This window comes from Corvus kubaryi, unplaced genomic scaffold, assembly GCF_017639235.1.
Source record: "Corvus kubaryi isolate FWS band 111438036 unplaced genomic scaffold, C.kubaryi_AGA036_p1.0 37394, whole genome shotgun sequence".
Classification (NCBI taxonomy): domain Eukaryota; kingdom Metazoa; phylum Chordata; class Aves; order Passeriformes; family Corvidae; genus Corvus; species Corvus kubaryi.
In genome coordinates, this window is record NW_024581133.1 from 4,567,004 (window position 1) to 4,583,000 (window position 15,997).

A 15,997-nucleotide genomic window follows, 5' to 3' on the forward strand; every position below is an offset into this window, starting at 1 on the left:
GAATAATTAGCAAGAGTTCAGGGGAGAGGGCAAAGGGTTTTGCTATCAGAGAAACAGAAGGCTGGAAGCTGGCAAAGATACAGCAAGCCAAAACCTTTCAGGCACACTGGACAAGCTTAAGGTTGAAACCCTACTTAATATCTTGAACTACTGTACTGACTCCTGAAAGGGAGCTGCTTCTTGCATCAGAAAGTGCTGCCTGCAACACATGGTAACTCCCAGTGTATTTATTAACCAGTGTGAGCAAAGGTTACACGTTCATACACCCCTATGCATAAAAATAGCAAAACTGCAGCTGAAACATTACCCCGCCTCTTCCCACAACTCTGGTACTTTTACAGTTTGTTAAACTTGATGAGATGCTCATATCCAGACTGAACCAGTAACTTTTTCTGTACCTTAACACACATTAAAGCTCATGCTTTACCAGAAAAAGACAAGCTTTTTGCAGTAGGGTACTACAACAAAAAATACTACAAACAAAATGTGTGATACAACTTAAATATGCAAGTTGAGGTACACGTGAGTCTTAGGGGAAGGAAGAAACTGACTGACTCTTGAGTAGCTGCCTCAAGGTAAGAATTGTCCAGGGAACACCTCCAAAGTAAATATTATACAAAATTAGCTACTTCTTTCAAAAATAACCCAAAATGACACTTAAACGTATGAACGCCTTTGTGAGAAATGAAGTTCTAAACAACAAATAGCATGCTGGAGAAGACTTTTGTAAATTTGCCCTGGAGAACATGCTCCAAAACCAAGACCATTTTCTTGAAAGATCCCACTTTCCCTAGGCTGTCCTACAGCCAAAATCCCACTTAAATAAATTCATTAGATGCTGGGGAAGACTGTACAGAACTGGGACAATGATTAAGTTCTGCACAAATTGGTCCAATGCTCATGGCAGCAAATTAACTTCTCAAACTTTCCTTTAAAGTATAGATGGTTCCATACACCACTTTGGTTGCAAAGCGCTCAACAGAAGTTCACTTTGTATTACTACTTATTACTTCGTATTATTATTGTCATCTTTTTTATTTTGCATATTATTAAGGCTTGCAATTTATTGTATAGTGTAATAGTTAAGACGAAGTGTCTTGTTTAATTTATTTTAAAGAACTATCAAGATTCATGGGATAATGCTAAAATAATCTGAACCTTATCTCAGTTTATCTGCACACTGGAAAAATACACAGCTGGTTTTGCTTCTTTGCTGATGCTGAACACCATTTTTCCAGTTCTGTAAGGACATTCATAGCAAAGCTAACTAAAAGTTAGGAGGAACACTTAGGAAGATTCTATAATCTGAACAAAACCCATTATAAACAACCTTATTAAAGGGGAAACATTTCACGTCATACTATTTAAAGGGTGCTTTCCTGAGAAATATTTTGAAGTTGTTCTCAGAACTTTCAGACTTGTTGGCTCACATTATCCATTACTCCACAGTTGCTCTGCTGCACACAGAAAGAAATGGCCATACCATAGCACTAAGTTAAAATTAACTGGTCTAACATACTGGGATCTTAAGAAATGTGGCAGTGTTCTGTAAAAAAAAAAAAAAAATCATAAAAAAGAGTATCTTAAAGCTTCTAGCTGGCACTGCATGCCTTGAGAAGGGTTACTTGCCAGACACTGAGCTATGCAGTTCATTTAGCAGCATGCCTTGGCTGATAAATAAGGCTGCCATGAGTCAAAGTTCTTAAAGTAACATTTCTACATGTAAGCAGGATTTTTTAAAAAGGCACTGATCTTCCTAAAAGCATAGCCCAAACTGTCTAATCCAACAATCAATTCCAAATCAGCAGCTGAAAACAGAATTTTCATCTTGAAAGGTACACCTAGAAAGAACTTCAAGAGACTGTACCAATAAATAATGCTACTGTCAGGAAAGCATATGTGAAGTTTTTCTAAAAGATTTGCAATACAAAATAAAAACCAGAGGCAATACTTTGAGATTACCTCTCATTTAAATTTTTTCCCTCTAGACTTTGAGGCAAGCATACTAACTGAAAACCTCATCTTCCACATCAACATCATTCTTCATTTGCTAACCCACATGGAATTCCCCTTTTTGAAAGTTGAGAGGCTACAGATTTATTTCATGATTATAGGGATTTTCCCAAAGACATGCATGTGCTTATCAGGAGACATGAAACCAAGGGTGGGAAGGCAGGTGGGCATTGAGCCAGATCCTGCTGTTTAGCCCAATTTTGTGCCTTTGTATTATTTGGTCTCATAGTCAGCAAATCCAACCACAATGTTTCATTTAACAGGAGAACCTTTGTTCTGTAAAGCTAACACAGTGGTTAAAAAATATAATGATATGGATACAGATAATGCCAGTATAACTCTGTCATTACACAACTGACCCATGCTTGCACCTTTCTGTGATTGTTTGCAGGCAGCAGAGCTTAATGTGCAAACAACAGTAACCCATTTTTCTCAAATTAGCCCTTGGAATAAAGAATGCAAAGATGTTCCTCTGTCCTTAAGCTGACACTGTGCACTATTCATCCATCCCATTCTACATTCTTAGCCTTCTGTTAAAAGCATCTTTATTCCCCTGTGTTCATACGGCGTTTCCTGGGTTTACAATCCCACATTTCCCACTGCTCCCAAAACCTGACACACTGGAAAAAAACCCATTGCCAACAAACACTCAGTTTTAGTCAGGAATGAAATTGAGCTTCATCATCAGATGTCAGGCTGAGCACGCAAGACCAGTGTAAGTCATTCATCTAAAAACTGGAAAGCAGGGCAGTCAAGATGAAGCAGTAGCAAATGGGTCACTGCAACTGCTTGTTCAGTTCACCAGTGCTCGTCGGCAGCAATCTCAATTATCCACCACCAACTGACACAGGAGATACAGGAGGTTTGCCTATCAGTTGGTTTGAGTTTGTATTTTAAGCCACACAAACCCAAGCTTTAAGAGTCAGACAAAAAACCTATTCTTAAACACTTCATTTCAGACACCTAAGAGCCACCAGCATTTAAAAATTATAGAAAGATTTCTTTCATAGATTCAAGGACGCACAAGGAACTCCTCATCTTGTACACAGGTAAGCAGCTTCAATTCCTTGAATTTAAGTTCAGTGGCAACTGAAGCTATCTCCTAATCCACAGGAAAAGATTTCTGATCTTCTTAGGGGCTACTTGGCAAAAGCGAGCCTGAATGTGCACATGCATGTTAGGCACAACACATCTGCCCCTTATTTTATGACTCATTTCAACTGCTTCCAACGCAGCCTTGCAATTGATTTACATTTGTGAAGGAGGGCAGAATGGATTCTTAGTTATTCATTAAATTTATTATCAGCTTGGGGAAAAAAACAAACCCCTATGTTATTTGCTCATTTTCTTTACTACTGCTGCATAATTTTGAGACTATTGACCTTAAAGCCAACAGAGAATACAACTGTGGAACTTAAAAGTGTGTTTGGGGCAGGGATGGAAAGTTAGTATCATCACATTGGCCTCTCCACCAGGCACATCATATTAAAAGGAAATAGGAAATTCAGACCTTTGTTCCAGCAGTCAGGCTCCAAACAACCAATACATGGCACTGCCCTTGTACGAGTCTATCTCCACATGAGGAAACATCACAGGAACAAAAAACCGCAGAAAACTAAAAAGAACCTGTTTTCTTCATCCAGTATTGAAACAGAAATATCCAATCACTAAGTCAGCTTTTCCCACAAAGCCAGCTGCTGGCAGATAACCACTTGCACACCTTGAAATGGTTTCCACCTACCCATTCCCACAGCTATCTAAGAGCTACCAACAACGTGCACAGGTCAAACAGCCATGGCAGACAACCATCAGCTCAGCCTCAAAAGGTGACACTTCTCTATCCAGAGAAGGAGAAAAAGCTTGCCTTTCTCATGCACTTCATGTAATTTAGTGCTAAAAAGCAGTTACTTCAGCATGGAGGATTTAACAACATGTTTCTCTAGAAATCTTTTATGTTCAATGCTCTGATGATGTTGAGAACCAAGTCCTACAACCTTTGTACATCAGGGTAAACCAACATCTCCAGTTCAGGCAGTTGAATTTCAGGACTATCTACACTCAGGAGAGCAAGTACTGTTGGCCAAAGGCTCTTTGGCAGCTTATTTTTCTTCCCAAATAACACCAGTTGCAAAACATTCTTGACAGTGAAAATTTTCCTTTTTTTTTTTTCCTTTTTAACAAGCTTTGATCTTGCAGTCCTGACAGAAACAGGGAAATATTTAACAAAACTACTTTTACTTCAGTGACTAAAAGACGTAATACAACACCAAAGCTCAGTAAACACTTAGAATAACTTTGAACATCAGAGCACCTGTTTTGCACAGTTGTTGGTATTTGTCCCAGGGACGCTCATAATCTGAATTAATCTCTGCTCATTGCATAGACAACAACAGAAGAGGATTGTGTATGCTTCTATTTTTGCTCAAAGTTATATGTAGCCTTTCTCAAAGTATTGACCGTGGCAGGTAGAATAAGTTAAGTTTTAGAGGGCAGTACCTTTAAACAATCCTTTGGAGACACTGTAACAACATTATTGAAAAGCTGGTATGACTGAAAACATCTACCAGGTGATGCTCCATGAAGAAAGGAAACCCTATTACTCCAGGACTATTAATTGTGACTCTGCCAAGCACTGCCTTTGGTCATGTCAGGAGTTTAGGTGGTAACCTCCAATAAAAACCTTTAAGTATCTAATCTAAAGAATTTGGCACAGAAATATAGTGTTGGTGAAAGAAGATTCTGTTGCAAAGAAAATTGATGTAGAAATTGAATATTTTGATTAGGCAAGGTAAAAAACCCTGAAGCTGTTATTCACCTGGAAAGCTGTAACCACCTCATCACATCAGAATGGAGACAAACTAAACTGACACACTCTCAGAAGATTAGTTATCACTCTGGTCTAATCCAATTAGGGCTGTTTCCTGATTTTATTCAATGTAAGACTTCTCCACCAGCCCCTACAAAGGAAACAGCAATAATCTCCTGATAATCAGCACCACAAGTAATAAAAACAAATTAAGCTGTATTTTGTTAAATGCAACAAGAACACATCTTCTAAGCTATTTATCAATTACATTTTCTTCATCTCCTTTACGGATGCAGAAGATGGACTAACAGCTCCTTGATACTTTTCTACAGAAGCAGACGGAGTGGGGCAGCAGTGCCTTCTTTCTTTTGACTGGGATTTTAAAACATTTCACCAACCTTCTCCAAATTTTTTTGGGAACATACAAATTGATTTTAATATAAATAGCATGTGATCGACAAAGCAGCCATGGTTTTGTGCTTGAGCACTGAACCCAAGCCCTGCATGTGCATCCTGTTTTTAAGTCCTGTACATTGTCTTAATGTAAAAGTGTTAGAAAGTTCAACCTTCCCATGTGGAATTCAGGAAAGGGGGGGAAGAGGAGGACAATCAAGTCATTTTGCACAGATGTTGCATTAAGACAATCAGATATTAGGATAAGAGACACATCTGAACAAAAAGCAGCAACGTAAAACCACATGGACAATGAGAAAAGACAGTCTGATAAACCATCTCTTCAATCTGGTTCTGAATTTGAAACAAACAGAACAAAACCAGACCAACCTGACTAAAATAAAACACAATAAATATGATCTGTAGCAATAAGATAGAAAATTCTTTTTGATAAACATCGAGATGCCAGATGGAAATTTGTTAATCAAGTGGAAATAAATATATGTAAAAGCCCAAATTAATTACTGATCAATACTTGATATTAGAACAAGAACAACCTCTATTGCTACAATTACAACCTCTGAAGAAAAATCTATAAAAATTCATTTTATGGGAATAAAATTATACGTCAACATCTTTACTGGGCTGAAAGACAGTATTGAAAATTGGTAATTAGTAAAATTATCACTTAAGAGTATACTTTATTCATGAGGAGAAATACTAAATTCCTTTAAATTAAGGGAAATAAGTTTCCTTTACAAAGACTAAGAGAATGGAGAATAGTTGAGACTGATCTTACAAAGACAGGCTGATAACTGAAACAGAACAAAGGAATTTGATGATTTTCTTTTCTCATCCACTGTTCTCAGATAGTTTTATAATCATTTGTTATGTAAGGTTTGATTCCTAAATGTGTATGTGATAGCAAGATCCTTGTTTCACGACCTTGAAAAAATACAAAAATCTGCAGCCATGATGGCAACCCCTGCCAGCTCACCATCATTTCTAAAATTTGACAGCTTCCTCCAAGCACAGGTTAATTCCCACCTTCTTTTCAGAACACACCGACAAATTAATGACTGCTAAGTACCAGTGGTACTTCAGAGGCACGATTTAAAAGGAAAAAAGAAGGAATCTCAGACTTCCAACAATTTAATGATTCCTTTCTGCTGCCAGGTGGAATGTCTGGTGGATTCAGAAGAGCAACAGCTTCCCACGGAACTTAGCACGGATGACTAAATGCTTTTGATGGCACAGTGAACCTCTATTTTAAGACTTCACTTTTAATTTTGCATTACAGTTCACTACCATATGACTGGAGGCCAAACGCCAGGAATTTGCATTAAGAATGAAAGCATACACAATCTCCTGGAGCTACCAAGGAACTGCTGCAGCAGGAATGCTGTAACATGACATTTTACCTCAAGAGGCATACTTGTATGTCTACTGCAGAATATTTCACTTAATTGTGAGCCACTTGGATTGAGGACTAGGAAATGATCAGCCTTGTGAAGTTCACACTGCTATCTGGAGAATTCATCAGCAGAAAGACTAAGGTTTCAGCTCATACCTGTTACAAACACAACGGTCATCTGTTAATAGAATTGATTAACTTTCTACTGAAATTACATTTTGCAGCGAGCAACTTCTTTACTGAACACCTAAAATACTGCAATCATAGAATCACAAAATCGTTAACTTTGGAAAAGACTTCAAAAGAGCATCGAGTCCAGCCATTAAGCCAGCACCACCGTGTTCACCACTAAACCATACCCCCAAGTGCCACACTCACATGGCCCTTCGAACTATTCCAAGGGTGGTGATGCCACCACTTCCCTGGGCATCCAATTCCAATGGTTTTTGGCTCCTAAAAACCTAACCAATGATAACTGCTCAAGTATACTCTCAAGGTACACCAAAAGGTTGGATTAATAAACATGGCAAAGTAAGAGTTGGGAAATTTTAACCCCTCAATTTAAGGTGGAAAGGAGAGCCTAGATCTTGTATAAACCACAGGAAAGGACACTAATGGAAACCTATAAACCTGTCCAGACACAATTCTATTGAAGAAGCCCAATCATCTCAGAGCAAGTTGGGCATGTGTTGGCATCACCTACTGGGTCAGGTTTCTTAAAAGACTTAAGTGAAGGAACCCCTTGTTTCTGGACCTACGTAGAACTTAACCACGTACTAAATGCCTGTCAGCAGAAGAAGCACCTCCAGGCAGATGTGAAAGTGCTTTTTCAGAGCTTGAGAAGGTTTAAATAAAACAGTATAATCAACTAAGTATCAAGTGAAACAGAGAGAAAACACAGAAAACTGAAGGACAAACATTAACTAGACTTGGCTTAGACTTACCACTTTTTCTCCCTTGAATCTTATTTACATCACCCATAAGTGTCATAGTGGCACTTAATAATTTATTACGCATACAGCATATCAAAATTACTTCTTTACATAAGACCACATTATTTGAATTCAAGGACACAAATATTTTTTGAAGTCCTGGAAAACGAGCCCAGAATCTAGTCTTGTCACCAAACAGACAGAACACACGCTATGAAAGGATGACTTCTCCCTACACCTTTCTCCCCCTGCTCTTCGCTTGACTTAGGCAGAGCAATGTCAAAAGGCATTTGGACTCCACGACTAACCAATCCCTGGATTCTTGCAAAGCCAATTATCTAAATTAGTAACAACTCCTGTCACTATTTCTGAAGCTGGCATGTATCCCCAAGATAGACATTAAATACGCATTTCACGCAAGCCCAGTTCATCTACACAACGCCAGAGCCAAGAACTGAAAATGTTCACCACTTTTTTCTTCTCGGCTTACTACAATTTAAGCTTTTTAAAGCTCTCTCTTTCAGGACATGTTGTGCGAGGTCATACTTTAAGAACCACTTATGCAACAGCAAAAGGAGCTCATGGTTTCTGTGGACAATAGTGAGAGGCCCAGGGACGGCCATCAGTTGTAGCAAGGAGCCAGAGCCAGCAGCTCTGCTCAGGATTTTCTAGAGGCCAAGGGCTCACTGCTTCCACTCACCACGCTGCTTCTTGCCAAGCCTTCTCACTTGCTCCATCCCTTTGGATGCCACATACTTTGGCATCTCCTGGCAGAGTCCCCAGCTCTACTTCCAGATGTCAATGCTTTTTCGTTCCAGTCCGCTACCATATCCATTGGGTAACAGTTGTTTGGAGGCCCAAAGAGAAAGGCGCCTATGTTGCACGAGCTTGCATGAAACCCCAAACGTGTCACACAACACCAGCAGTTTCCTGGTAGGCCCCAGCCAAGGCTACTGCCAAATTCAGTCAGAGCTTTGGCTTACCTGGGTTACCTCTAAGTGTAGACAGCGGCGGGCAGGTCTCAAACAACCAGTTTTTTGCAGTCTGCAAGCTCAAACTGTAACCAGTGCAACATATCCTACTCAAGATGGAGATTTTCAATGGTGAAGCAATGGCTAACATAAATTACATCTGAATAATCCTCTAAATCTAGAGAAAGCCAAAGGATGAAGGTTTGCCCATCATTTTAGCAAATGAAGCCATCCAGTAAATCACACTGTAGCTGTTCACGGAACATCTGGTGAGGCCACCAAAGTAACTGAAACCGTCTACAAACCCTTCCCTTCCTCTCAGCAAGGTTAACCGTGCAGACTTACTAGGATTAAAGGGAGATACAGAAATACTTAGTTCCCAATATCCATTTACCTTGTCCTGAGGGCCTGCCAGGCTGCATCAATGTCTGCATACAGGTTTTTCTCAGAGGGCTTGCCGGTGCTCACCCCATAGCCGGAGTAGTCATAGGAGAAAACGTTGCAGTTGATGCGGGAGCCAAGGCCAATGTAGAAGCTGCACATCTGGCCCAGGTCCACAGCATTACCGTGCGAGAAGAGCAGCGTGTACCGGCCAGTGGGGGCACAGCGAACGAACATGCAGCCCAGCCTGTTATCTCGGGCCGTGCGGGAGAAGAACACTTCCACGGCATCCAGTTCCCGCTGGGAATACTGCCAGTCGGCCCGCTCGCTCAGGTGCAGGCTGCAGGTGCCCGATCCCGTGGGGGTGCCCGCCCCGGCCGCCGCCCCGGGCTCCTGCTGCTGCTCGGGCTGCAGCACGGTGTAGGTGGGCTCCGGGGGCAGGAAGGCCAGCTTGGCAGCGATGCGGCTGGGGCAGGGCGGGCAGCAGAACAGCCAGCACAGCTCGCCCAGAGAGAAACCGTTCATTCTGGGGCCTTGTTCTGGCATCAGAGACGCCGGAGAAAAGCTAAACCTCTCCTGGAAAGAAGTCACACGGAACCGACCCAGAGCCCTCCTCCGACGCGACCTGCCGCCTTCCTGCGAGGCCACCGGCTGCCCTCCCAGAACGCAAACAATGGCAACCTTGGAGGAACTACAGCTCAGCAACAGCAGTGCAGCTCTTCAAAGCCTGGAAACTGCTTATACAAACCAAAAACACAACCCCACGACATACAGATGGGCTACAGCCAGCCCTCAACCCCCCCCTCCCCACAACTAACGCTACAGCAAATTCAACTCTCTAAAACACGACCCTAAACCCCCCTCACAGCACGTGAGCCACACGTACACATTTACAAAATGAATTCCCCGATCCCACGGCTCAGTGCGGCGCTCCAGCACCGGAGCCGGCCCCCCGCAGGGAACATGCAGGATCCAGGGGAGCACCTTCCCGCACACACCGCACCACGCGCGGCTCCACCCGCTCCGCCCCGGCCCCCGGGACGCCCCGCAAGGCAGCGAGGGGCCCCCGCAGCGCCACCACCCCCGGCCCGGCCCCGGCAGAGTCCCCGGGAGGAGGAGGATGAGAAGGAAGAGGAGCACGAGGAGCAGGATGAGGAGGGTCCAAGGGGAAGGGGAAGGCAAGGTCGAAGCTCAGCCGCGCGCGGCCGCGGGCAGGGCCATGCCGGCTGCGGCGCGCAGGCAGGAGCGGGCAGCGGCCATGTCCCGGCTCCCCCTCCGCGCCGCCGCAGCGCTTCCGGGTTACGGGCGCGGAGCGGCGCCGCCGCAGGTGCTGGGGCGGGTGCGGGGCTGTGCCGGGCCGTGCCCGCAGCGCCGCCACCTGGGCGGGGCGCCGGGAGGTGCGGGAGCGGGTCCCGCAGCGCCGGGCAGTACGCGGGAGCCGCAGCCGGGCCCTTTAAGGGACCCCCCCAACCCCTCGGCCGGCCGCCCACCCTCGCGCGTGCGCGGCGGGGCCGGGGGCGAGGGGCGGGCGCGCGCAGGGGCCATTTCGCGCCCTCGGAGGGGTCCGTGAGGGGATCTGCGCTCGGGTCAGCCTGAGCGCTCACACCTGAGGCAGTGCCAGCCCTCAGAACGGGCCGCGGCGGGCCGGGTGAGGGGCTCCCCGTGGCCCTGAGCACCGCTCCTCGAGCCGCCCGCGTTGTGCAGCAATGCCAATGGAGATGCTCCTCCGCAGTGCCCGGCGCTCCGCTCCCCGGCTGCCGAGCGAGCTGCGCGTCCCAGGCTCAGAAGCTCTTCAGCATCTGGGGATTTGGGTGAAACTCGCCGGCAGTTTCAAGAGATACCAGGGAAAACTTAAAATGATGCAATTGCAGAAGCTTAAATTCTTTAGAAAATCAGGGTGATGATCCGTATCCCAAACAATTCATTGAATAAATTAGCAAATTGCTTAGAGCATATGGCAGACCCATGGATCAGTGGTACTGCATCTCGAACGCATGCTTCGACCCTGAGAGCAGAGAGCAAAGATTGTGGGCAACTGATGACACGCATATGTGTTACATTCTGCTGGTAACACAGGGTATAACTATGCCCCTTAATGAACCACCACTGCTTGCTTGCTGAAAAAAAAGGTCACACAGCCCAAGTGAAAATACAAGGAAAATTACGCCTCTGCAAATGCACTTACCCTGCAATTCTTGCACTTCCAACCAGTGTCCTGGTTTGAGACACTGTGAGCATGTTCACCCCTTCATGTTGCTCTCCTACTGTTTGGCCATTACTGTACATGTTACCTGTGAGGAACAAAGTTCCAAAAACTCAAGAACTGGGGTCATTTCATAAGTTACAAACCTGAGATGTCCTTCCCTTTCATGTTCATTGGGTAACACTTGCCAACTCTAAGAAAAAACCTGTGTACAGAAAGCTGGACATGTGTGATATGGTTTGTCTTTGGAACATCCAAAATGAGCTCAGCCACCATCCACAGCAGTCTTTAGTTTTGCTACCAATGGGAATTTTAGAAATGCTAAAATCAGCCAGCAATAATTGTGTCTATGCTAACTGTTAAGGGAGAAAATGAAAGGGAGAAATGTATTATCGCCATCCAGCTTGAACTTGTGGCCTCTGGCATGGACAGACTGTTCCTCTAGAGGACAGAGAATACCCAGTTAATTATGTGTGTCCCAGGCATGTCCCACTGGGAGAGTGACAGGGTGAGAGATCAGACAGGGTATTGAAACGTGTCCCACCTACTTGATTGATGCTGGGCTCCTTTGGGTGGCAGAGACAGCCAACACAGCCGTGGATGGGTCGTGAAATGATGAAAGGGACTCCTACTCCACAGACTGTGATAGGAAAATCTGGATAAAGGCAACACAGACTACATAAATGAGGGACCCTGTGAAATTCCTTGGGGATGACAAACGCCCTCAAGCACCACCTCAGCTGTTACAAGAGACACTATTGATAATCTGTGGGAAGGCTGATACAACCCTGAGAAAACCCTGAATACACCCTGAGAAGTGATTTGGCTGAGGAGAGCTGTGAAGAGCCTGTCTAGTGCTGCCGCTACGCGTCCCCCTCACTGCACACACACTGAAACCAAGATAAGAGCTGGAATCTGGGCATTAGCACCAGCTGAAACTAACGTTTCTCAGAACCCTTTCAAAGGCTGTATGACTCGCCCAGAGCCAGACAGCAGAAGTTGTTATATCCTAAGTAGATTGCTACTCAAAGAATAGACAGGTAAAAGGACAGTATTTCCCATGCACCACCCTGGCCCTTCCTTAGGTCATGTTTGCAGTAGTGAAATTAAAGAATGGCAAGTGTCCTCTTTGAATCAAAGGGGAAGTGTGATGAATTTGCTCCTTGGGCGAATGGGGCTGTGCAAACCTCATTACCTATGAAATTTTTACTACCTGCCTTTAAGTAATTTTTGGTGGACCTAGAAAGATGCCTCAGGTGAGCAGGGAAGATCTTCAAATACCTACCAAAAAGGCAAATACAATAAACAGAACACACTGTAGTTGGTTATGTCTTGATTATTTCCATGTTCTGTAGCCTCACCATGAAGGGCACTTCACACCGCACTTCCTTTTCCTGAACACTGGATAGACAAAAGAACAGGCCAGAAGACAGTGAGACTGAAGCCAAAGAAGACACCTGGCAGTAGCTCTGTGAAGATTATGTATCCTAAACATTAACCATGTCTGACTTCCTGCTGCCGCTGGCCAACTGTGGCTGTTGCAGCTGGATAAACAGTCCACATCTCATACCTGCACACCTGCAACTATCATCTGCTTCAGGACTGGTTACAAACACCAGACTCAGACTAGGAAGTTCCTCAAAGCATTTTTGCTTATTTCCTGGACAAATAGTGCATGAAGAGTGCAAGTATTATTTCTGACTGCTCATGTAAGTTAGTAACTGTGTATCCCAGGCCTGTTCTAGGATCTGTTAAAGCAGTAGCAGCACTGACAGGCAATGCCTCTGTCAGCTGAAACACAAGGTGAGAGATCACACTGGAATCTACCAAACTCAGGTGCAGGCCAAATAATGAAGCACTATTAATGAGCATTCTTGGCTGTGTTCTCATCAACCATGTCACTGACAAGTTCTTTGCAGTTTCTGGACAAAGGTATGCTGGAAGGAAGGATTTGAAATAGAAAAATTAATTTGCTTTGGGAATGGAAGAAGACCCTCCCAAACACAAGGGAACCAAATGTAGTGGGAAGTGGTGTGTCTGGAAAAGAATGCATGGGCAAGAGAGGATGGCATCAAGAACTTACTGGAGACATATCACTCTGGTGCCAGTGAGAAGATCATAGAATCAGGGAGTCATTTAGGTTGGAAAAGGCCTTTAAGATCAGAGTTCAACCATTAACCCAGGACTGCCAAGTCCATCTCTAAAACATGTCCCTTAATGCCATGTCTACACATCTTCTAAATACCTGCAAGGATGGTGACTGAACCACTTCCCTGGGCAGTGTGTTCTAGTGCTTGACAACCCTTCCAGTGAAGAAATTTTTTCTAATACCCAATCTGAACCTCTCCTGGCACAACTTGAGGCCATTTCCTCTTATCTTATCACTTGTTAGTTGGGAGAAGAAGCCAAACCCCACCTGGCTACAACCTCCTGTCAGATAGTTGTAGAGAACAATAAAGTCTCTCCTGAGCCTCCTTTTCTCCAGGCTCTGGTCTCTGTGTAGTCAAAACTTGAAGATATAACACCTAAATTAATCACCCAGGGTAAGCAAGCTAAATACAGTCTTCAGTAGATGGCCCATACTTAATGTTTTTTCTACTGGGTGTATCCTTCCCTACATTGTGCCAGCAGAAAGAACTTGGATTATTTATTTCTCTTTCTTCAGCTGAGCAAGACTGTAGCAATTTTCTGCCACATAAACCCACATAGCATTAAACTTATAGGTCTATATGGACAAAAATGTTTCAATTACTTTACCAGAATGAATAAATAAAAAGGAAAAATAGAAAATTCATGGAGCTTGAATGATCAATTTCTTCATATATATGAGTCTAAGACAAATGACACTCTTCAAGGTTTAAAACAGCTTTCTTCTAGGTCTGCAGGGTTTTATTCAAGACTCAGCTATCTTCAGATTTGCTGTGAATACAGTATGAGAAGAATGTGGAAAGGAAAACAAAGATGTACAAACATCAAAACTTATGGGAGGGATAGCAGGAGGAGGGTGAAGTGGCAGTTATGTGATAATATACAATGAGGGTTTAGAGTCTTGATTTGCAGTGACTGCATTTTATGCCTGTCACTGGCAAATTGACATTTTAAAGATATGTTCTTGACTGCTTTTTCATGTCAGTATCTTTGTTCAGGCTATATCTGGGCTGATGAAAGGAATTTCAATTAAGGATGAAATCCTTTCCATACTGTATTGAAATGCACAGGGTGGGAGCCGAGGGAGAATGGAGCAATGAAAGCTCTATAGAGAGTTCTTTAAGGCATCTTGCTGACGCAGGACAAGATAGTTTAGGAATGCCTGGGGCAGTGCACTCTGTAGTGGTTTACTGTGCCTTTACAAAGAAACAGTGTGCACTCACCTTAGTGCCTACTGCCTGAGGCCATGTATCATTCAAACAGGGGGCTAAGCGTTTAATAAATCCCAACCTAGTTTAGTCCTCAAGGGAATAGCAGTCTGGAGTCATTCAGGAGAGGCAGGGAGGGTGGCCACATAAGCTGGCAGGAAAAGGCTGATTTTCACCCTGTGTATGTAAGCAGTATCCTGGGAATTGAAAGGGGTTATAAATCTGCATAGTGAAAGCCTTAGGAAAAAGAAGTGTGAAAAACAGTAAGACATGGATATGAAGACAGTCCACGAGAGAGAAAAAAAAAGAGAAAGACAATAGAAAACTGAGAACAGGGGGAAAAAAAGGAATACTAATTGTAGGAAACCATATCAAACCCACTTTATCTACCTACCTTGCAATCACCTAATATTTGGGGTGAAAGACAAATTAGTTCCCACTGAGCACTTTCACAGAGATGTATTTCTCTTTGCATGCTTGTCCTTGTCCACCCTTTTTCCAGCCTATGTCATAGTGAGAATTTTTAGTTTGCTGATACATCCAGAATGCTCACCCAGCCCTTCCAGGTGGGCTCCAGCTGTCGTGGTGACCTTCAAAGAGCAGCTGATCCACACTCCGCTCCCACCCGTGCATTCAGCGTGGGTGTAACAAGTGCACTCCAAAGACTCCTTAGGACCTCTAAGTACCTATAAGTAGTGCCTTCATTCAGGTCTGAAGCTGGGCGTGAGGCGTTACTGCTCAACAAAATCTGGACAGAAGCAGAGCTCGGTGTCACTCTGGCCAGACCCATAATCAAGCTATCAATTAAAAGTCAATTTGTGTATGTCTACAGCACTACAGAGTCATTAATGTGACTGAGGTATAGACATACATTTCATTCACTACAGTAATTCATCTATTAAGATGATGTGATTTATCAGCAAGAGCCAGAATGATGGTGCACATGGCTTACCCGTGTCCAGTTATTCAGGGATGAGGCTGTCATATATGAAATCCTGATGTGAGCATTTGCATACAACTGCCAAATCCCATGTATGTTACAGGAACTGAAGTGGAAAACTGCCAAATTCTCCTGCAATAATGTGGGAGCTCTGATGGTGTATCACACTGTTTCCTGAAAAAAATTAAAACTAGAACAACTGGGTTTTGTGTTTCCCCACTTTCCAGAAATCATCACAAAACATACGCTTCATTTCATCATAAACCTCCAGGGCATTTTCAAGGTCAGTGCAGATGGAGTTCAGGCTCCCATTCATGAGTAGTGGTCATATAATTAAAATAGAAAGACATATTTTGGCTTCTGCATGCTACTGCATGTCAGAAATCAGCAATGCTTTCTTGAAGCATGTGGACTCCTCCAGCTGTGTGTCAATCTTCACATCCAAAGCCTGAACCATATTCTTCAGCTGGAATAAATCTATGATAATCAGCTTAAATTTCATTTTTAAAAAGCACAACACGGAAGGGCCAAGGGTGATTAATTAAAATCTATGGACATCTATCAAATTTTCTTCTTCTCATTTCTTCT

At 43.6% G+C, this 15,997-nt stretch overlaps 1 protein-coding gene across 1 annotated transcript in view; it reads right to left on the reverse strand.

Moving 5' to 3' along the window:
* The window catches only part of ABHD17C (abhydrolase domain containing 17C, depalmitoylase), a 28,324-nt gene extending 18,118 nt beyond the window's left edge, over positions 1 to 10,206 (reverse strand). The window contains exon 1 of the mRNA XM_042039275.1: positions 8,924 to 10,206. Within this exon, the coding sequence (XP_041895209.1) occupies positions 8,924 to 9,456 (533 nt within the window). The 5' untranslated portion in view covers positions 9,457 to 10,206. The remainder of the gene's footprint in view (positions 1 to 8,923) is intronic.
* Between the last annotated feature and the right edge of the window lie 5,791 nt (positions 10,207 to 15,997).